General features: G+C 40.6%; 1 protein-coding gene across 3 annotated transcripts in view; it reads left to right on the top strand.

The window, feature by feature from the left end:
- bmp1a (bone morphogenetic protein 1a) overlaps nt 1–24946 on the top strand; it is a 129854-nt gene that overhangs the window by 33593 nt on the left and 71315 nt on the right. For all 3 annotated transcript variants that reach the window (XR_012383809.1, XM_017357365.4, NM_001040037.1), the window contains 3 exon segments: nt 13609–13722; nt 16408–16548; nt 17148–17265. Coding sequence is in view for 2 of the 3 variants with exons in the window: in XM_017357365.4 (XP_017212854.1) it covers nt 13609–13722; nt 16408–16548; nt 17148–17265 (373 nt within the window). In the remaining variant the exon portion in view is untranslated.

Genomic DNA, 24946 nt, shown 5'->3' with positions numbered 1-24946 from the left:
CGTCCATCCATCCATCCATATGCTGTTCTATCAGTTCATCTATTAGTCTATCCGTCCATCTGTCCATCCATCCATTCATCTATCCATCCCCAAGCTAAAAAAACAATTTGTAGGGTTCTAGTATTCTCAAACATAATTTCTGCTTAAACAACAACAATTTTACAGTGCAAAAATCTAACCTTCTGAGAAAGAATCTACCCTACATTTATGTACCAGACGATGTGCTACTTTATCTTTGGTCACCTCTGCTTTGTGCCTAATGTTGACCTTCAGTGACCCCTTCAGTCGAGACGATCCCTGTATGAATGTGAATGGAGCGTTTACACTTCAGAAGTGGCCGTAACCTTTATTCTCATGCGCAGCAGGCCTGTGTAATGTAAACCTGCGTCTGCATGAAGAGCCTGGGGCCAGACTTTTCCCTTAGAGATCAACCTTTCAGAGCCGTCTAGACCTCACATTGATCCCTCAGTAGACAGCAGCCGAAGTGAGCTCGCTGCCAAACTGGCCTTTGTTAAAGAGAGAGTGCTGTTGTGTTTGGAGACAGGGTGATTGTCCAGAAAAGGCCAGGCAATGAGAAAACTCATGAGAGAAGGTTTACCCGGCTGGACAACACAATCCCAGATCCTCTTAAAGGTGTCAGGTTTAAGCGTCCAAACCTAATCCATCTCCAACAGCACAAGGTGTTGTATTTTAATCACTTTAAAGTGCGCTTGACATCAAAACTAACAATATTGATTTAGCTAGGTCATGTTGCTAATTTTGTGGTGAACAATTCATATCATTAAGAAAATAAATGTTTGCCTTGTAATTGAAAATTAAAGTCTGGAAATCCACTTCCTGTTTGTTTTCAGCTAAACTCTCAGATTAGGTCAGTCTGAGGTGTTGTCAAAAATGACAGTTGGAGAGGTGTGGTTAAGTATGTTAGCCACGCCCCTACAAATGTCAATTTTGACAACAAGCAGAAATAGTGAGCAGGAGCAGGTGTCTGTTAGGTTGTAATAACTTTCCTAAAACCCTTTTCCTGAATGCCTACTTTACTACATCCAATCATATTGCAGTAGAAAAAACAAGCCACGCCCACTTTTTATATTTTATAGTCGTTTCTCTACAAACTTCATCTCAATTAAAAAAAAAAGAGTTCTGGTTCATGTGGACTTTTAATATTGCAACGCCTACATTGCTTTGTGGCATCATAACAATGCTGTAGTCCAAACGAGCCGTTTGTTGTAGTTCTCTAAAGGGCATTTATTCGAGGCTAATAATCTCCCTTTAGAGTGGACTTTGAGATTTGTAACTTTGCAGATATTTTTTTTTGACCAAGCATACACGCCACACGCCAACTAAAACTCAAAAAGTGAAATTGCATAATAGGAGCCCTTTAGGAGCCAAAACAAAAGCCACCCTGTGTATGCAAATGGAGTCTAGTAGTCTAAATGGTACAATTGTCTGTCAGATTATCTTATCAGATTATCAGATATCTATCTATCTATCTATCTATCTATCTATCTATCTATCTATCTATCTATCTATCGATCTATCGATCTATCGATCTATCTATCTATCTATCTATCTATCTATCTATCTATCTATCTATCTATCTATCTATCTATCTATCTATCTATCTATCTCTATCTATCTATCTCTATCTATCTATCTATATCTATCTATCTATCTATCTATCTATCTATCTATCTATCTATCTATCTATCTATCTATCTATCTATCTATCTATCTATCTATCTATCTGTCCTTTAATCCACCTGTCCTTCTATCGTTCAATCCATCCATCCATCCATCCATCCATCCATCCATCCATCCATCCATCCATCCGTCCATCCATCCATCCATCCGTCCGTCCATCCGTCCGTCCGTCCATCCATCCGTCCGTCCATCCGTCCGTCCGTCCGTCTCTCTGTCTCTCTGTCTGTCGGTCGTGACTTTATCATTAAAAATCCCATGATGTCCTGCAAAAAAAAAAAAAAAAAAAAAAAAAAAAAAAAAAAAATATATATATATATATATATATATATATATATATAATTTTATTTTTTTATTTAATTTTTTTGACATAATTTGCCCACTGGCCTCTGTCCATCATGGTCTTCTAACCATCCCATAATTGGCTTCATCACTCTCCTCTCCTCTCCACCAATCAGCTGGTGTGTGGTGTGGGGTTTGGCGCAGTATGATTGCCGTTGCGTCATCCAGGTGGATGCTGCACACTGGTGAAGGATTCTCCCCAAAATATATGTTAATATGCTTTGAGTGTCCAAAAAAACGCTGTATAAATATAAGGAATTATTATTATTATTATTATTATTATTATTATTATTATTATTATTATTATTATTATTATTATTATTAATAATAATAATATTGTTATAATTATTGTTATTATTGTTATTAATATTTTTATTATTGTTGTTGTTTTTATTGTTACTTTTGTGATTCATAGTATGTTTATTATTGTCATTATTATTGTTGTTGTTATTATTATTGTTGTTGTTGTTGTTATTATTATTAATATTATTCATAGTTTTGTTATTGTTCTTTTTGTTATTGTTGTTGTTTTTATTATTGTTATTATTGTTATTATTCATAGTATTGTTATTTTTTATTGTTGTTGTTATTATTATCATTATTATTATTGTTGTTGTTGTTGTTATTAGTATTGTTATTATTATTCATAGTATTGTTATTATTGTTATTGTTATTATTATTATTATTATTATTATTGTTGTTGTTATTTTTATTATTATTATTATTATTATTGTTCATAGTATTGTTATTATTGTTATTGTTATTATTGTTATTATTGTTATTATTATTATTATTATTATTATTATTATTATTATAATTATTATTAATATTATTAGCGACACATAATTGATTTAAAGTGGCAGCAAATACATTTCTAATGGTCTAAACTATTTTTATTTATAGTACATGCTTTGAATACTTTTTTTTGTCAATTAATCTGTAAAAAAGGATGTATACAAAAATAATAAGCAGTTCTGTTCTCGGCATTTATAATAGACTGAGATTGAGATCGCTTCTCTCAGTCTGTTCTCTGACATCTGGTCACTGGCCCTTATTAAAACAAGCTCTGAAAGCACTTGGAGATCTCGCACTCTTTATAGACTGATTTATTAATGCCACGCTGCATGGAGTAACCAGTGGCTGTCAGTTCCAGCTCTTTCATCCACACTCTTTTATGTTTGTGTGTGTCCGTGTGTATATATGTACAGATAAAGTCAAAATTCAGCCCCTCTAAATAATTAGCCGCCTGTATATTTTTTAGATAATTTCTGTTTAACTTAGAGAAGATTTTTCTTCAACACATTTCTAAACATAATAGTTTTAATAACTCATTTCTAATAACTGACTTATTATATCATGGCCATGATGACAGCACATAATATTTGACTAGATATTTCTCAAGACACTAGAATTCAGTTTAAAGTGATATTTAAAGGCCTAACTAGGTTTATTGGTCAAGTTAGGGTAATTAGGCAAGTCATTGTGTAATGATGGTTTGTTCTGTTGACATCTAAAACAAATCTTGCTTAAAGGGGCTAATCATATTGACCTTAAAATGGTTTAAAAAATTAAGAACGGCTTTTATTCTTGCTGAAATAAAACAAATAAGACTTTCACTTTATGTATCTGTGTATTTAGGTTAGGGAGAAGATCTTCTGGGCTTGGCATGGTTTTTCAGAAGGTTTTTCTGAGGCTGTCTGGTCTTGTTAGACAGAATTTACACCTTTGTTTTGGTCAGTGTGAGACTGTGGCCTCATTTAAAATTATTTAGTAGGTTTGATTGGAGATGCAGTGAGACTGCTCTTCAAAAACACCACAGCATTTTTAGCTATCCATCTTCAAGGAACACTCCGCTTTTTTCTAAAAATAGGTTTGACAGATGAATTTTACCATTTTTGAATCCATTCATCAGATTTCTGGGGTTTGCGGGAGCACTTTTAGCTTAGCTTAGCATAGATCATTAAGTCATATTAGACCATTAGCATCTTGCTTAAAACCGACCAGAGTTTTGATATTTAGGACTTGACTTCTCTGTAGTTACATAGTATACTAAGACCCAAGGAAGATAAAAAGTTGATGTTTTTGTATAGCATTGTATTCCTTTGAAATGCTAATGGTCTAATCCGATTCAATGATTTATGCTAAGCTAAGTGCTTCCGCCAGATCTGAAGATTGGATTAATGTATAAAACGATAGTAAAACTCAACTTTTTGTTGAAAAAAAAGAGATGTTGATGGTTAATGCTAATCCAATACAATGCTAGTTTAGCTAAGCTGAAAAGTGGTCCCACCAGATTTAAAAGGCTTAACCTCAACTTTTTTTTTTTTTTTAAAAAAAGTAAAGTTTTCATTACCATCTTGCATAATTGGCAAAAACAAGTGTTTTTTTGTTTTTGTTTTTTTTGTGAGATGCTAATGGTCTAATTCAATACAATGATTTATGCTAAGCTAAGCTAAAAAGTGGTACTGCCAGACTTGGAGATTGGCTGAATGGATTCAAAAATGATAAAACTCACTGTTTGTTAATAAAAGTGGAGTTTTTCTTTAACATTTCACAGGATTGGCAAAAAAGAGATGCTAATGATCTAATCCAATACAATGATTTATGCCAAGCTAAGCTAAAAAGTGGTCCTGCCAGACTTAGAGATTGGATGAATGGCAATAGTAAAACTCGCCTGTCTGTTAAAAAAGTGGAGTTTTACTTTACCATTTCACATCATTGGCAAAAAAAGGAGATGCTAATGGTCTAATCCGATTCAATGATTGATGCTAAGCTAAGTGCTTCCGACAGACCTGGAGATTGGCTGAATGGATTCAAAAAGGATGAAACTCGAGCGTCTTAATCTTAACAGTTTAAATCATGCAGTTTGGAAGGAAAGTGGTACAGTTAATGCAGAATTTACGATACAGCTGTTTGGGTTGGCGCGGATGGACTCGGTCTCTCATGGCCTGTGGTCGTCTGTGTGGATGGGCTCTGAGAAGTAGAAGCCTATCATTTCAGCTCCGTCAACTGTTTTTAGTTCTGTTTTTAGACAAGAGTTCAGTGAAGTTTGTCTGCAGACCTCGAGAGCTGCCCAGATGCTCCATCGGGACTCAATGAACACTTAAAGGAACGTTCAGGGCTGCATAATATACAGTTTCAGCATCGATATCGCAATTTGTACCTCCACAATAGTCACATTACAGGATAAGCAATGTTTTGATGTATACTGCAATATACTATATCTATACAATTTCAACAAATGATTGAATAGCACTATTTGGAATAATTTGGAAATAAAATTTGGAATAAATAATTTGGAAATAAAATTTGGAAAGAATTTATAGTCACACTTTTTTTCAAGGTTTAGTTCTCCCTATTAGCAAACCATTAAATATGACTTTTGCTTCATTCGTTCATTCATTCATTCATTCATTCATTCATTCATTCATTCATTCATTCATTCATTTTCTTTTCGGCTTAGTCCCTTTATAAATCAGGGGTCTCCACGGTGGAATGAACCGCCAACTTATCCAGCATATGTTTTATGCAGCGGATGCCCTTCCAGCTGCCACCCAACACTGGGAAGCGAATTTTGCTTTAATAAACTCCTAATTTGCTCCTTATTAACACATATTAAGGTAGTTTAGGTATTGGGCTAGGGACGTAGAATAAGATCATGCAGAATATGTAGATTATAACTACTAATAATTAGCCAATATCTCAATAACATGCATGTTAATAAGCAACTAGTTAATAGTGAGAATTGATCCCTAAAGTTTAGTATTTAGAAGCTCTGGTACATTCTATTTCCACTGATCATTCTTGAGTTGTTTCAGCAGCTTCATTAGAGTTCATTCATTCATTCATTCACCTGTACCGCATGTCTTTGGACTGTGGGGGAAACCGGAGCACCCAGAGGAAGCCCACGCGAAGGCAGGGAGAACATGCTAACTCCACACAGAAACGCCAACTAAGCCGAGGTTCAAACCAGCGACCTTCTTGCTGTGAGGCGACAGCACTACCTACTGCGCCACTGCGTCGCCCTCATTGTAGTTCACCTGTGGTCAATTCAGATGATTGGACATGATTTGAAAAGGCATACATCTGTCTATATAAGCTCCCAGGGTTGACAGTGCATGTGGCTTCACAACAACTCGGTGAATGTCCTTGAGTGGCCCAGCCAGAGCCCAGATCTAAATCCTATTAAACATCTCTGGAGAGATCTGAAAATGGCTGTACACCGTCGCTTCCCATCCAACCTGATAGAGCTTGAGAGGTGCTGCAAGGAGGAATGGGCACAAATTCCCAAAGACAGGTGTGCCAAGCTTGTGGCATCATATTCAGAAAGACTCGAGGCTGTAATCGCTGCCAAAGATTCATCAACAAAGTAGGCTGTGAGTACTGATGTACATCAGATTTTTTTTAGGTATTTTATTTTTTATAAATTTGCAACAATTTAAAAAACTCTTTCTTTACATTGTCATTATAGGGGATTGTGTGTAGAATCCCAATGTGTGTAGTTTCCCAGCTGGATAAGTTGGCGGTTCATTCCACTGTGGCGAACCCTAATTAATAAAAGGACTAAGCTGAAAAGAAAGTGGATGAGTTTAGGAACGGTATCTTTGCAGCTGGGTGAGGCAGTGGCGCAGTAGGTAGTGCTGTCGCCTCACAGCAAGAAGGTTGCTGGGTCGCTGGTTCGAATCTCGGCTCAGTTGGCATTTCTGTGTGGAGTTTGCATGTTCTCCCTGCCTTCGCGTGGGTTTCCTCCAGGTGCTCCGGTTTCCCCCACAGTACAAATACATGCGGTACAGGTGAATTGGCTAGGCTAAATTGTTCGTAGTGTATGAGTGTGTGTGTGAATGTGTGTGTGGATGTTTCCCAGAGATGGGTTGCGGCTGGAAGGGCATCCGCTGTGTAAAAACTTGCTGGATAAGTTGGCGGTTCATTCCGCTGTGGCGACCCTGGATTAATAAAGGGACTAAACCGACAAGAAAATGAATGAATGAATCTTTGCAGCTGCAGTTATTAATTTCTTGACTGTTTGCTGTTGCGCAACATTTCCGTTGCGGACACAGTGCTTGTGTTTGTGAACTGGGTTAGAATTAGGTGTTAATAGCTCTTTGTTTGGTAAGAGTTTTAAAGTTGTTGTGTGTGTGTGGGTGTGTGCGCGTGTGTGTGAGACATGGCAATAAATAAAGTCTGAACTGCTGTGATGTAAAACAGAGACGCGGGGGCTGTTTGGGGGAAGGATAATTGGCTGTGCAGGAAACTGCAGGTCTGTGGCCCACTGCCCTACTGCTGCAGGCCCACTCATGAGGAGAGCGTTTGATCATTACACACGCGCGCACACACATACACGCACACACACGTTCCATCACAAGCTCACGCACATGCATGCACACACACTCACAAACACAAAAGCTCAATACTCGTAGGCTCAAAATACTCATACACAAATTCACACTCACACACTCATGCAGTCGCAGACACTCACACGCACACAAACACACACATTAACATACGCTTGCTTTAACACACATAGACATACACGTTTAATCACAAGCTTACGTTCACACACTCGCACACATATATACTTAATACTTGTATTCTTAAAATACTCGTGCTTCACACACACACACACACGCACACACACACATACTTGCATACATACATACACACACACACGTACACTAACGAACATATTTACACTCATACTCAGTCTCACACACAGACGGAAACACGCTCGCACATACACACACATTCAATCAAATGTGCGTACACACACACACACACACACACACACACACACACACAAACACAAACATACACACATGGTCAACTATACATCCATGCATACACAAACAAACATACACACTCATGCCCAAACACACATATACGCTCAAACACAGACACACACACACACACACACACACACACACATACATACATACATACATACACGTACACTAAGACACATATGCATACTCATACTCACAGTCTCACACATAGACGGAAACACGCTTACACATTCGCACATACACACACATCCAATCAAATGCGCGCACACACACACACAAACGCACACATGGTCAAGTACACATCCATGCATACACAAACAAACACACACTTATACCCTGACACATATACACTCAAACACACACACACACACACACAAACGCACACATGGTCAACTACACATCCATGCATACACAAACAAACATACACACTCATCCCTAAACACACATATACGCTCAAACACAGGCACACACACACACACACACACATACATACATACACGTACACTAACACACATATGCATACTGATACTCACAGTTTTACACACAGACGGAAACGCGCTAACACATTCGCACATACACACACACACATTTAATCAAATGTGAGCACACGCACACAAACACACACATGGTCATCCATGCATATACATACAAACACACACTCATGCCCAGACACATATACACTCAAACAACAAACACACACAAACACACACACACACACACACACATATACACTCTAACAACAAACACACACACACACACACAACACTCACATGGTCAAGTACACATCCATGCATACACAAACAAACACACACACATACCCAGACACATATACACTCAAACACACACACACACACACACACACACACACACACACACACACACACACATACATGTAAGCTAACGCACATACACATACTTGCACACATATACGCACACACTGACACACTCTTTCACATTCAAGCATACACACACACGTATTCAGTCACATCGGCACATACACACACATTTAATCAAATGCGCGCACACACACACACACATTGGCACATACACACACATTCAATCAAATGCGCGCACACACACACACACACACACACACACACACACACACACACACACACACACACACACACACATGGTCAACTACACATCGATGCAACCACAAACAAACATACACACTCATGTCCAGACACACAAATACACTCAAACACAGGCACACACACAAATACACACACATACACGTATGCTAACGCACATACACATAATTGCACACAAATACACACAGACTGACACACTCTTTCACATTCACGCATACACACACAAGCTATCAGTCACATCTAGGTGTGCTGTGTGTACTGTAAGCTTTCACACGTGCGCACACACACTCAAAAATGCACAAACACTCGTTTTTAACAATGACCTCTTGAAATGCACAGCAAAGTTTGCAAACATGCCAATGTTGATAATATTGGAAATACAAAGCCACAAACACACACACACACACACACACACACACACGTACACACACACATAAGCGCGCACACACAGCACTTCTCATGTAGAAGCAAACAGGCTGTGTTACGAGTCTCGTAAAGTTTCTCTCTTCACTAATTTCTCCTTTTCAACCCTCATTAAAGAGCAGAATGTGCTGCTGCTGCTCTCCACGTGCTGCCAAACACAACCGTGTGCAGCGCTTTCTTGCGCAAACAGCGTACAGTACACACATATATCTGGATCTATCACTGCAGTTATGATTTCAACCACTTTAGAATAATAATTAACAGTCATGGGTTGGAGGGCGAAGCAGTGGCACTGTAGGTAGTGCGTAAAAACTTGCTGGATAAGTTGGTGGTTCATTCCGCTGTGGCGTCCCCGGATTAATAAAGGGACTAAGCTGACAGGAAAATGAATGAATGAATGAATGAATGAGTCATGGGTGGGAGGGCGAAGCAGTGGCACAGTAGGTAGTGCGTAAAAACTTGCTGGATAAGTTGGCGGTTCATTCCGCTGTGGCGACCCCGGATTAATAAAGGGACTAAGCTGAAAAGAAAATGAATGAATGAATGAATGAGTCATGGGTGGGAGGGCGAAGCAGTGGCACAGTAGGTAGTGCATAAAAACTTGCTAGATAAGTTGGCGGTTCATTCCGCTGTGGCGACCCCGGATTAATAAGGTGACTAAGCTGAAAAGAAAATGAATGAATGAATGAGTCATGGGTTGGAGGGCGAAGCAGTGGCACAGTAGGTAGAGCGTAAAAACTTGCTGGATAAGTTGGCGGTTCATTCCGCTGTGGCGTCCCTGGATTAATAAAGGGACTAAGCTGACAGGAAAATGAATGAATGAATGAATGAATGAGTCATGGGTTGGAGGGCGAAGCAGTGGCACAGTAGGTAGAGCGTAAAAACTTGCTGGATAAGTTGGCGATTCATTCCGCTGTGGCGTCCCCGGATTAATAAAGGGACTAAACTGACAAGAAAATGAATGAATTAATAAATGAATGAGTCATTGGTGGGAGGGCGAAGCAGTGGCACAGTAGGTAGTGCGTAAAAACTTGCTGGATAAGTTGGCGGTTCATTCCGCTGTGGCGTCCCCGGATTAATAAAGGGACTAAGCTGACAAGAAAATGAATGAATGAATGAATGAATGAATGAGTTATGGGTTGGAGGGCGAAGCAGTGGCACAGTAGGTAGAGCGTAAAAACTTGCTGGATAAGTTGGCGGTTCATTCCGCTGTGGCGTCCCCGGATTAATAAAGGGACTAAGCTGACAAGAAAATGAATGAATGAATGAATGAATAAATGAATGAGTCATGGGTGGGAGGGCGAAGCAGTAGCACAGTAGGTAGGGCTGTTGCCTCACAGCAATAAGGTCGCTGGGTCGCTGGTTCGATCCTCGGCACAGTCGGTGTTTCTGTGTGGAGTTTGCATGTTCTCCCTGCGTTCGCGTGGGTTTCCTCCGGGTGCTCTGGTTTCCCCCACAGTCCAAAGACATGCAGTACAGGTGAATTGGGTAGGCTAAATTGTCTGTAGTGTATGAGTGCGTGTGAATGAGTGTTTCCCAGAGATGGGTTGCGGCTGGAAGGGCATCCGCTGCATGAAAAGTTGCTGGGTAAGTCGGCGGTTCATTCTGCTGTGGCGACCACAATAATAGGACAAAGCTGACAAGAAAATGAATTAATGAATGAGTCATGGGTGGCACGGGGGCGTAGTGGGTAGCGCTGTCGCCTCAGAGCAACAAGGTCACTGGTTCGAGTTTCAGCTAGGCCAAAATAAGCATAAGTAATAACCATAAGGTGAATTATTTGGTAGGTGTATCTTTTTTTGTGCTTTTATTCTTGCCATAATAAAATCAACCCCTGTCGCTTTAAAGAATATCTCAACGGCGAATGCATCAAGTATAAAAGCCTCGTCTGTTTCACGAGGTGCACGTGCAGTCAGTGGAGGTGCGTGACGCGGCAGCAGGCGAAAGTGTAAATCAGTCTTAAGGCTAAACAGTTTTCAGAACTTAGCGATATTTAGGCTTGCAACCTAATTAGGTACATTTTTGCCATCGTTTTAGCATCATTTTTACTTAATAGGCCTTAAAAAGGGGCCTTAAAATACTTAAAAGAGGACTTCAGGTGAAAAGAAAAGCAAATGTTCAGAAATATGCCTCCATTCACTCATTTTTTTCCTTGTCGTTACAGACTGGTGTTAATTAGTTGCCCTTGAATCCCCTGATTCTGTTGATTTTTCTCCGTTAAAAAAAAACCCCAATCAAAGTGGCAATCCTTCTAAAGATGCAATTAGTCCCTGACGAGCTAATTAAACTGCGACTGCATGTAGGTCAGTGTGGTCCTGGTGTGCAGATCCTCATCGTCATCATAACTCGCTAATCAGCCGCTCTCGTTTGATGGATGATTTATTAATGGTGGCACGGCGATGACCTTGACTAGAAATGGCTTCATAGATGATCATTAAAAAAAGATGAGGGGTTCCCGTCACTTTGGGGGCCGTTTTTCTACTCACCGTTTGAAGGTAAAAGTGCTGGAGAAAGCAGACATGCCTTTTAAAACTTGTGTATATAGAGGGTTTGCAAGTATATCAACATTTAGTCAGATACAGTTAAAGTCAGAATTATTAGCCCCCCTGTATATTTCTTTTTCAATTTCTGTTTAACGGAGATATTTTTTTAACATATTTCTAATCATAATAGTTTTAATAACTCATTTCTAATTACTGATTTCTTTTATCTTTGCCATGATGACAGCACATAATATTTGACTAAATATTTTTTCAAGATACTAGTATTCAGCTTAAAGTGACATTTAAAGGCTTCACTAGGTTAATTAGTCAGGTTAAGGTAATTAGGAACGTTCATCTATCCATCTGTCTAAAAAGTCCAAAAACTCCAAGTCTAACGTGTCCAACAAGTCCAAAACGTCCATCCATCCAAGAAGTTCAAAACATCCGTCTATGCAAAAATCCAACAAGTCCAAAACATCCATTCATCCATACATCAAGCTCAACAAGTCCATCCATCCAACCAGTCCAACATGTTCAAAACGTCCATCCATCCAAAAATTCCAAAAAGTCCAACAAGTCCATCCATCCAAAAATTCCAAGTCCAAAACGCTCATCCATCCAACATGTCCAAAACATCCATCCATCCATCCATCCATCCATCCATCCATCCATCCATCCAAAAAGTCCAACAAGTCCAAAAAGTCCAAACGTCCATCTATCAAAAATTCCAAAAAGTCCAACAAGTCCATAAAACCCGTCCATCCATCCATCCATCCATCCATCCATCCATCCATCCATCCATCCATCCATCCATCCATCCATCCATCCATCCATCCATCCATCCATCCAAAAAGTCCAACAAGTCCAAACGTCCATCTATCAAAAAGTCCAACAAGTCAATCTATCCAAAAAGTCCAACAAGTCCAAAAAACCCGTCCATCCATCCATCCATCCATCCATCCATCCATCCATCCATCCAAAAAGTCCAAACGTCCATCTATCAAAAATTCCAAAAAGTCTAACAAGTCCAAAAAACCCGTCCATCCATCCATCCATCCATCCAAAAAGTCCAACAAGTCCATCCATCCAACAAGTTCAAACAAGTCTAAAACATCCATCTATCCAAAAAGTCCAACTAGTCCATCTATTCTAAAAGTCCAACAGGTCCAAAACGTTCATCCATCCAAAAAGTCCAAAAATCCAAAAAGTCTGAGTCCAATTAGTCCAGAAACTCCATCCATCCAACAAGTCCAGCAATTACTAAAATGTCCATCCATTCAACAATTCCAACAAGTCCAAAACGTCCATCCATCCAACAAGTCTATCAGGTACCAAAACGTCCACCCATCCAACAAGTCCAACAAGTCCAAAAGGTCCAACAATTCTAAGATGTTCATCCATCCAAAAAGTCCAAAAATCCAAAACGTTCAAAAAGTCCAACTAGTCCAACAAGTCCAAAACGATCATCCAACAAGCCCATCAAGTCCAAAACGTCCGTCCATCCAACATGTCCAAAAAGTTCAAAAAGTCCAACAAGAACAAGTCCAAAACATCCATCCATCCAACAAGTCCAAAAAGTCCCATAAGTCCAAAAATAGCAGCATTTAATGTTAAAATATCTATTTTTATTACTTTGTAAACGCTTTACATCACTTTGTTCAGTCAAATGCTTCCTGCCGGTTAAAAGTGTTAATTTCTTCCTAATTCAAATGTTTAAAGTTTGAAGTGTGTGTGATATATTATTTATTTATTTCATTGTTCTTTATTTGTTTGATTGTTCTCTTCTAGTGGCTTATCTTGGAGACATTGCGCTGGATGAGGAAGATATGCGCATGTTTACAGTCGACCGCATTGTGAATTTAGCCGACAGAACGGTCACAATTCTGAACCACACCAACACGGGTAAGTGTGTGTGCGTATATTTTTGTGTCTTGCGCGTGAGCGTGTGTGTGTGTGTTTGCATGTATAGGCCTGGTTTATATAAACTTCGTGTCGGGCTTAATTGGCACGCAGAGACTCAGGAAGAGAAGTTGAAGCCATGCGTTGTTAAACCAACAGAGAAAAGCCTGTCAAGAAAACAGTTCCCACATTCCCAAACACAGCGGCCGACTGGGATCTCGCAAAAAGACAGCAATTTTTCCTCATAATTAGCCTCCGGTTTTATGATATTTTTCTCCCCAGAAGAATGGAAAGTTTGCAGAGGAGGGAAAAAAGCCAGAGATGATGAGGAAAGGGAACAAGGGACAGAATTCAGCTTCAGATCAGACAAGTCTGTTTAGCTCTGTATATCAGTGTGTGTGTGTGTGTGTGTGTGTGTGTGTGTGTGTGTGTGTGTGTGTGTGTGTGTGTGTGTGTGTGTATGTGTGTGTGTGTGTGTGTGTGTGTGTGTGTGTGAGTGTGTTGGAGTTGGCATTCAAAGTTCAACATATGAATTAGGGGTGTGCATCTATGATAATATTGTAATTGTTTATTTAACGATGTGAGCTAACGTTATCAACTCACTTAAAAAAAAAACATTAACCACAAATTAGCAAATGACAAGCCCCTCTTTTCTTATTGGTGTGTGCAAGAAGAACGTGTTTCTTGCACGTGTTCAAAACATACCCTAATAGGGTGGGTGTTCACACCAGGCGCATAATGCGCGAATAAATCACGCAAAATAGACACATTAACATTTTGAGTTTACTCACTTAATTAGTGTATGAAATTCACAATAGACACGCATGTGCGTCATGGGCGGGGCTTTTGTCTGCCTGGCGACTCTAGCTTCATTGCTAAAAGGCTAACATGGACTTTATCGAAAGAGTAGCTATGCTTTGTGTGCATGGCTGAAACACCTGATTGGCTGACGCTTCCGTCGGCGCTTGAAAAGTTGAGAAAGTCCCAACTTCTGCAGCTTGCAACGCCACTGAAGTGGCACCGATGGAACCACAATGTAGTTCAGCAACGCCTGACGTCACCCATTCAAAGTGAATAGGAACCATCGAGGCTGAGGGCCCATGTGAATGGGGCGTTAGGAAGGCTGAAAAACAGTGTAGATTCGTTCGACGCCGTGTCTGAATCCACTAGATCCTTTTGGAGGTGCATCATGCTCTGTGAGTTCATCAACTCCTCCAGAAACTGTACCTGGATGATAGAAGCTTTGAAGGGTGCTGAGCCGAGCCCAGTTTGATGAGCTGTTGTCAGGTGTCGGCGCTATGTCATAATCATGCCCAAACTAGAGCAAGCTATTGATCGGTTGATGCAGCACGAATGCCCGATAAAGTTTAGGTTTTCCAACTCGAGCATTTCACGCGATTTGTACATTAAGCATGTCAAACGTGCAAAAACGCTCAATTTGCGCAGCTAAATTCACGCAAATCGCACCACCTCATTCGCGCGAATAGTGCAGCAGGATGACTATTCACGTCTTTGCATTGCCTTAACATGTAAATCACTCGTGTTTGACGCTTCATCCACTCCTAGTGTGAACGCACCATTAGTAATGTTTTACAGATTCACAAAAATGTAGACTGCGTCATCTGAAACGTGCAACTAAACGTACTCTGACCAACTGAAACTCAAGTGATTACGTCCTGTTTGAAAAAAAAAACACACTTCAAAGCACTAGACCTTTTTCGAAGAACTTTCGCTGTATCTGGCCTTTTTTGAAACACCACACTGATTTTAAATTAATCGTAAAATGGAGATGTTGTTATGAAACACGCAACGACACATACTGCGAGCAACTAAACTCATGTTTTAGCTGAGATTACATCTTGCTTGGGAAAAAAAACGCACATTTCAAAGCACTAGACCTTAAAGGAAGAACTTTCGCATCAACGGGCCTTTTTTGAAACACCACATTGATTTAAGTGAAGTTAATTTATAAACAAATTTTGAGAGGATCACATGCTTATGATTGCTTGCAGCTGGTCCCACATTGTCCAATTTATGATTCACCAATCAGACGATTCCTAAGCCACTATAAATACCCTAAGTTCCATATAACAGCCATCGTCATTTTGAAGAATCCCCCATTCCACCCCTACTCCTCCTCCTTTTTTTAGATGGGTGGCACGGTGGCCCAGTGGTTAGCACTGTTGCCTCATTGCAAGAACGTCACTGGTTCTAGTCCTTACCAAGCCAGTTGACATTTCTGTGCAGAGTTTACACGTTCTCCCCCATGCTCACATGGGTTTTTCACCGGGTTCCCCGGTTTCCTCCCACCGTCCAAAAACATGCAACTTAAGTTAATTGACTAATCCAAATCGGCACCATAGACATGCTAGAAGGTGCAATCACTTTCTGTTCATTATCTACTACAGCAGGGGAGTTCTCGAGATCTACCTGGGCTCAAACTCCCCTCTCGCCTTGCAAACAGGAGGGAGCCCCGGGCTCGAGGATCTTATGAGCTCAGGGCTCTCTCCTGGGACAGCATACCAAACAAGCTTTATAATCAGTCATCAGCTAAGTGTGAACTCTTGAAATGTAATTGTAAAATAGAGAAGTTTGAATGTAAGCTGAAGTTTGAATGTTTTACTGAAACCTGTGATGAGGATGTTTCAAACTAACGGTGTCATTATTAACCCCGGTAACTCAATGTAGGTTCACTGTCGAATGAGACGAGTGTAAACACTACAGCGTCCAGCAGGGGGTCCCATCGCAGGAGGAGGGCGGCGACGTCCAGACCTGAGAGAGTGTGGCCTGAAGGCGTCATTCCTTATGTTATCAGCGGGAACTTCAGCGGTAAGACATACACACACGTTGAGTCTTAAAACCTTAAAGGGCACATCGTTTACCCCTTTTTTTAAATTTAATATTAATATTATGGTTGTTCTGAGTGTGCCAGTTTAGGTCCAGTTCAAAACACAGTTCAGATTTTTTTATTATAATGTGTTAAAAAGTGTCATGTTGGTGGCGTGTACACAGCTCACTGTTTTAGGGGCGTGTTGCTTCACATGAAAATTAGTTTCAAATTCCCGCCCAACGTAACAAAGTGGCGGAGCCAAGAGCTCCTCCGCTCTGTGTTTGGCAACAGACAGGCAGACAGAGAGAAGCAGCATGAGTAAGAGGATCAGCATTCAGCCGTACATGTACGACTCGGACACAGACCAAGCAGAGAGTACACAATCATTTGTGTCTTTGTATAGTTTTACAGCAACTGTGTGCTAGTTTAAAGTGCCGAGCTTGTACACCGAGACTAATAACCACACACACAAACACACACTGAATTAATTAATGTGTAACTTTTTTTCCTCTTTTCACACTTCCACTGTCACACTGCTCACTTCTAGTCCCTGTCTCCATGTGTGTGTGTGTTTTGTGTGTGTGTGTGTGTTGTACAGGTAGCCAGAGAGCCATATTCAGACAGGCCATGAGGCACTGGGAGAAACACACATGTGTGACGTTCATTGAGAGAACGACAGAAGAAAGCTACATCGTCTTCACCTACCGGCCGTGTGGGTGAGTGTTTGTGTCCTGTTAAAGGGCCATGAAATGGATTCACACCTCTACTTTGGAAAAAGTCCGAAAAGTGGGCGCGTCCAGCTCTGTTTAGGGGGGAGTGTCGGAGGAACAAACGAGGGATGGTGTGGGAGTGTCTATTTGGGCGCACTGAGTTTCAGAGTCAAAACACACACACACACAGGGGAGAAAGTGACTGTTTACATGGACATCTGTAGTCGAATTATTTGCCAAATTATTAAATGGTGGACTTTAACTGCAGTTTGGCTCTTTCATTCAGGGAATTCATTCAAGCCCCTCGCGACAAACAAGATATTTGATTCGAGGAACTGCTCTAAGCGTGTATTTTTCATGCAATGTTTGATACCGCACGGCGAATGAGAGAAAAAAACCTCAGCATTTCTCTTGGATGCACTCGGCAGGTAGCGTCAGAAAGCCGCATGTGTTATTCCAACACAATCTCACGGCAATTCGTAACTTTTTCATTTATTGGCTAATTCGTATGAATTCGTATGATCTAATTCGTACAATTTAGTACGATTTGCTTATCCCCCAATGACGGATGGGGTTAGGGGTGGGGTCAGGCGCCTCCTTTTTAAAATCGTACCATTTCGTACGACTGAACTCGTACGAATTCATACGAATTAGCCACTAAACTGGCAAAACGTAAAATACTTACATTTTCTCGTGAGATCAGGCTGGTTATTCCGGTCACAAAATGCGGTGAAAATCCTTCACGAGGTTAAAGTTTGGTTGTGGTGCTAACATGTTTACACTCAGTGCAATAGTTTGTTCGATACGAACAAACTGAAAAAACAAAGAGCACTGGTCGCTCACTTACCAAATCTGTAGAGACAGGATAATCACCAGCAACTAGAGCCGCGTCTTTATTAAGAGGAGACTACAAGCGAATCCGGATCTCAGCGTTTGCTGATGAGAACAGCTCTCAGGTAAACCATGTTCCTCCTTAGACACTTAAGTTGTTGTTGTCGAGTGTCGCGTACACTGTTAATTCATACGTGAGTCAAGCTGCGCTCTCACAGAGATAAAATGAAAACAAAACTTAACTGCAGCAAACTATAAAAGCAACACTTCACGCTTTTTTTGCCAACACAACGTGGCGTCTCTGCCGTCTAAACACTGTGACAGTAATGAATATTAATGAAGTTGCACAATAGAGCACGCTGATTGGTTTGAACCAAGCTTTACTCATGCATTAATGCAGCACACTCGGAGACATAATAAGGCCCACTCTGGCACAGACGTCCAGTCTGCACGCTGGAATACACGCTATTATCTCATGACCGTGACGCAGCTTCAAAAATTAGTTGCTTAAAAAAATGCAAAAACAACCAATTTACACTTTTTAGTGAAATATAGGTGTCCTAATAGTGTTTTTTGCAGTGTAGGACACATATACGACTGTCAACTGCTCAAAAAATGTGTTTTGGTGTTTCGTGACCCTTTAAGAGTTTCCTGTCAATAGCATTGTTTCCATTTAAAGATGCCAATAAGACTTGAGCAAAGCTGTATTAGGGAGTCAGCAGGATCTTAAAGTCTTAAAATCTCTCAAATCTAAAAAAAACTAAATTTTAGGCCTTAAAAAGTCTTAAATATAGTAAAATATTGTGTTGTAGGCCTTCAATCTTTTTTATTTTAACAGGTCTTAATTTTCCTTTGTTCAGGTATAGCTACCCAGGGTGTCGTAAAAAGCCTTAACGTCTTAAATCTCTAAAACTACATGTTAGGGCTTAAAAAGTCTTAAATGTACTGAAATATTGCGTTGTGATCTGTGAATATAGCCAGCTTCAAGTGGTAAAAGTTATTTCAGTACTTTTTTTAACAGTCACCCTTGGTTAAAACAGTCTGCAGAAACACTTTAGGTGCGTTCGAGTTCATGCAGCGCTGCGCAGATCGAAATCTGTCTTAAAGCGGTGCATGCTGGTTAGGAATCTAGTCCGGATTGATGCTGCGCCGACAACACGTGACTGTCACATGTGGCATAAAAGTACTGCGAAAACGCTCCGAGATCAGACGGCTGATTCAGCCAGTGCAGCATCTGAAGAGCGGCTGCAGGAGCTCTGATGACGACGCCGATATTACACGATTGGCCGAGTTCACCACATGACAACAAACACGTGTATTTCGAGTTTATAATTGGACAAATTCCGATTCAAAAGTTTCAAAACAAACAATTCACTTTTCACACCCTTTCTATCCTGTACACATCTTGCTTATTAAAAGACTACAAATATTGGTAACACTTTACAATAAGGTTCATTAGTTAACGCATTTACTAACATGAACTAATCATAACCAACACATGTACAGCATTTGTTAATCATAATTGAACATTTACTCTAATGCATTATTAACATCCAAGTCCATGCTTGTTAACATTAGTTAATGCACCATGAGTTAACATGAACTAACAATGAACAACTGTATTTTCATTACTTAACGTTAACTAACATGAACAAATACAGTAGTAAATGTATTGTTCATTGTTTGTTCATGTTAGTAAATGCATTAATTAACATTAATTAATGAACCTTATTGTAAAGTGTGACCCAAATATTTTACTGCAGTATTCATCTTTTGTTAAATAATCTGGTCATAAAAGTTAGCTTGTTTGCGCAGGTTTATTTTCAACCTTTTTATACAGACTATTTACTGCATTCAGCTCAATGAACGATTTAAATGATGTATTTTAGTGAATAAGCTAAATATTAAGTAAAATAAGTCTTACAGACTTGAAACAAAATAATCATCATGGTTGATCCTGTCACCCTAAAGCTTTTTTAACAAATTAAGTTAAAGAACTATTTTATTAAATAATTATAAAATGATTTTATGATTATAATATAAGAATATATTTTATTTCCTGTCTCGCCGTTTATACCTGGTCTTTCTGGGAAACATCTGCTTAAAGTGTAGCTCACTTATTTGACCTTTTGTTCAATCTTTTTGGATTAAAGAGCTTTTTTGAAAATGCTTTCATTATCCAGAATAATCTTATTTATTAAGACTTAATCAAAACACCTTGTTTTGCGCTTTACATTGGAAAAATGTATATCTATAAATGTACATAAATGTAAACCCCTTTTTAGCATATTCAAACAAGAAGTATTAGCCTAAAGTGATGTTTAAACTCCTAGAGTTGTGCTTATTGCTTTGTATTTAATAGACCTGTTCATTTGTATTTTGTATGTTTATATTACCCTCTCATTTCCTCTTATTTCTCTCATGCATTTGTTATATGTTATTCATAATTCTCCTTTATTGTTTAAAATTGTACGAACTATAGTTTGTAGAGACCAATGACTGTAAAAAATATGGACGACGCGACAGCCCCTTTTCCCATTGAACGCCTTGAGGGCAAAACGCCTGCTTGACGGGCACAAACTGTCGCAAAAGACTGCTGAAATTGGAGCCTTGACATGCGCAGAAGGATTGTCTGATGGAGCCAGAGGAGGAGCCGCGAAAATGAGCAGAGTCGAGCTTCCAACCAAACGCTTTATGTAAAATCAATCACGCCCCCCGAACTTCTCAGCATGCGTTTGCTTTCATATCAACACAAATGAATGTAATAACGTTAACAAATATGAGGGTTTTATATATTCAATCGCGCCAGCTCCAGGCCGCAGCGCATAACCTACTCGCAGCGTCGTGGGCTGATTCCGGCTCGCATGCGGCAGCGCCGGCTCGCTCAGCCGCCGCATCTGGCTCGATTGACTCGGGCTGGAATCGGACAGTGAGTCCAGGCATCCGGAGTAGATCCAGCAGATCAGTCAGTCTGAGCTCTGAGGGGTAAGTCTCCGGCAGGCGAGAATCTAGCCCGAACTGGCCCGAGTTTATTTTGCTATCTGGGTGGTTAGGCGTGTATCAGCAAACTAATAAAACCCGAAAAAAGCCCTGACCTTAGCGAATAAACAGTGCTCCACCAGGATCATGTATGTCAGAAACTATAGTTTACTGCTGAACTCATTTTATCATGGTAAAATAACACAGAAATCGAATAATAACACTTCAGTCTCCTGCCGAAGCTCAGACGCACTGCTTTGAGAAACTGTCAATCACAGCTGTCAATCACGATGACACACCCAGCATTAAATTACTGCTAAAAACAAACAAAAATGAAGATCTGCACCTATTTCAGCACAATAACCAGTGCCTTATTCGACCAGAACCATCTTTCGGGACATTTTATTGCAAGTGTAATAATTTTTGTTATTTGGGCTCAAGTCTCCTTCATTAACACGGAGGAGGCGGGCTTTATGACTTGTACTGCAGCCAGCCCCCAGGGGGCGATCTAACGGCCGAGACCTTCACTCAAACGCAGGCTTGCGGCACACTTGGTAGAGACTGTATTCTGTTTTATTTGAAAATGTTTTGTTGTTATAAATACAAATAAATAAAAAATGATGATGAAGCCATGTGATCGGTCATCATGACTGCAGCCACTTTGAGCCCCGAAGTGTCCAGCTGTCCGGCTTGACGGCTCCGCTTTCAACTCCGCCCCCGCCTGCGCTCGGCTAATCTCATTGATCACTGACTGCAGCTGTGCTTCATGTCGAACGCACCTATCGATTGACGTTCTCCTGTTGTACGTGTCATCAGAGGAGGAAAGCCCCGCCCACTAGTGACCATCTCATTAGCATAGGACAGTTCTCTTGTGTTAAATCTGCCAATATTCTGACGCATAGGCATGTATAGCTCCGCCCTCTTTTAAAAAGAGCACCATCTCATTTGAATTTAAAGCGACAGTCACCAAAATGCCACAATTAAGATCAAAGCCTAAAAGGAGCAGTTTCAAAGAGTTATATAACCTTATTTGTGCGGTGTTTTGAGCTAAAACTTCACATACACACTCGGAGATGAATGAAAAAGGTGTATAACAGGTCCCCTTTCAGCATTTTTTTAGATAGAAACATGGCTAATGTGAGCGAGTTTCCACAGCAGGAGGATGAAACCTCTGCCTCGTCCAGGAAGGAATTAAACTCATGTGGAGCGCACGCTTTTCACTCTTTTCTTTTCGGCCTCTTCCTGATTTATCGCTCAAGTGGTTTTCCATCCTCTTCGTTCCTGCTTATCTGCTTTGTGTGCCAGCAGACAGACTTGTGTGTGTGTGTGTGTGTGTGTGGGAGTGCGTGGCGGAGGTCTGTGTCACTGTCACCTGAGCGTGTGTGTTTTTCACTCGCACAATGGCTCCCCGTGGATGTTTCAAGTTCAGAGCTCAGCTTGACGGTCACATCCGCTGGATGCTGGCGCGCTCGCTCTTAATCTGCTTCTGTCTTCTGGAAAACAGGATTTATTTTGCTCTTTTTAGATGCTTGTTTCGACTCAAAAGACCCCCACAAGACCACCCGGGTGATTCTGAAAAGTATAAGCTACGTTGAACAGCCTTAAAGGGTTAGTTCACCCCTCGAACTATTCATTGTGTCGTTATTTACTCGCCCTTGACTTTCTGTCTTCTGTTGAACCCAAATGAAGATATTTTGAAGAATGTTGTAAACCTGTAACCATTGACTTCCATAGTATTTGTTTAGAAGTCAGTGGTTACAGGTTTTCAGTGGAATATCTTCTTTTGTGTTCAGCAGAAGAAACTGTTTGAAACCACTTGAGGGAGAGTAAATAGTGAGGGATTGTTTATTTTAGGGTGGACCGCCCCTTTAAATGTCGCTTGAATGTGAAATTGTCATATGAAATATGGCTTTCCTCTCTGATGACACATACAAGTGGAGAATGTCGATCAAAGTGTGATTATCAGAACGAAATGAATACATCCCAAGCATTAGTAGCTGGTTATATTCACACACTCTTACCACTCAACTGTGTTTAAACCCCTTATGAAAGTGATTTTTACATAATAGGTCGCCTTTAAAACGATTTTGCCAATAATCAATAAACAATAGTTGGGGAAATTGTGACACAAAAAGTGACACAAATACACAACTGAGTCAAGAATGAGTAAAGTCCGTCACACTGACAGAGACAAATGTGACCTGCTGTTTGCTTTGTTGAAGCAGACGTGCCGTTGCGGTCGCCAGTGAGGGGAAACTGCTGGAAATATAGCAAATATAGCAGCTGTGCCAGCCATTCTGGACTCTGAGGAGGCACAGGGGGCCTTTATGTGCCACTGCAGGCGGAGCAATCACGCACGCACACACACACGCACGCACGCACACACGCATACATACATACATACATACATACATATATACGTACATACACACACACACACACACACACACACACACACACACACACACACACTGCTTTAATGAGCTCCTGTGTGTGTGTTTGTGTGTGTGTGCGTGCTTCTATGTGCGTGTGTGTATTTGGTGTATGATGCGTGTGTTTGCATATGTGTGTTGTGTGGGTGTGTGTTTGTATGTATGTATGCATGTATGTATGTTTGTGTACATGTCTGAATGTTTGTGAAATGTGTGTGTGTCTACATTTTTTGTTTGTCTCTGTGTGTAAGTTAGGGTCTGTTTGTGTGTGTGTGTGTGTGTGTGTGCTTGTGCTTGTGGGAGTAAGTGCTTCTGTGTGTGTGTGTGTGTGTCTATGTCTGTCTCTCTCCCTCTGTGTGTGTGTGTGCGTGTGTGTGTGTGTGTGTGTGTGTGTGTGCTTGTGCTTGTGAGAGTAAGTGCTTCTGTGTGTGTGTGTGTGTCTGTGTGTGTGTGTGTGTGTGTGTGTGTGTGTGTGTGTGTGTCTGTGTCTGTCTCTGTCTCTGTTTGTGTGTGTGTGCGCGCTTGTGCTTGTGCTTGTGAGAGTAAGTGCTTCTGTGTGTGTTTGTGTGTGTGTGTGTGTCTGTGTCTGTGTCTGTGTCTGTCTCTCTGTTTGTGTGTGTGTGGGTGTGTGTGTGTGTTTATGTGCCTATGTGTGTATTGCATGTTTGTGTACATGTCTGTGTGTTTGAAATTGTGTGTGTGTTTTGTGTTTGTATGTATAAGTTAGGGTCTGTGTGTGTGTGTTTGTGTGTGCATGTGAAAGTGAGAATGTGTGCATGTGTGTTTGTATGCTTATTTGTGTGTTTCTGTCCCTTTAAGGTGTGTGTGTGTGTTTGTGTGCATATCTGTGCGTTTATCTGTTTATGTGTGTTTGTTTGTTTGTTTGCATATGTGTATTGTGTATGTTTGTGCATGTCTGTGTATGTGCAGCATGTGTGTGCATCTATGTGTTTGTATGCTTATCTGTGTGTTTGTCTGCCTTTGAGTGTAGTGTGTGTCTGTCTGTCTCTGAATGTGTGTTTGTGCTTTTGTATCTGAGCATATGGGTCTGTCTGTTCATTTGTGTGTGTGTGTGTGTGTGTGTGTGTGTGTGTGTGTGTGTTCAGTCCACTTCAAGTTCAAGGCAGAGATTCTGGATGGAGCCTCTGGTTGCTCTGTAATTAAAGACTGATCGTTTGCACCCACACAGACTGCACATGCGGGTTTGTGTGTGTGTGTGTGTTTGTGTGTGTGTGTGTGTGTGTGTGTGTCTCTGCAGTATTTCTTCTACATTTGACAGAAAGGGATTGTGGGATTGTGTGTTGTTGTGGCACCCCAGCTTCTCTGTGAGTTTTGCAACACGTAGCTCTGAGCAAACTTACAAAACAAACCGGGCATGACATTTGGTTCGAGTTGACTTTGTGCTCCGCTTCAGTCTGTAACTCCGCTAGCTCGCGTGTTGTGGA

The sequence above is a fragment of the Danio rerio genome, chromosome 8 (genome assembly GCF_049306965.1).
Source record: "Danio rerio strain Tuebingen ecotype United States chromosome 8, GRCz12tu, whole genome shotgun sequence".
Lineage (NCBI taxonomy): Eukaryota > Metazoa > Chordata > Actinopteri > Cypriniformes > Danionidae > Danio > Danio rerio.
This window is presented reverse-complemented; position numbering and strand designations above follow the sequence as displayed.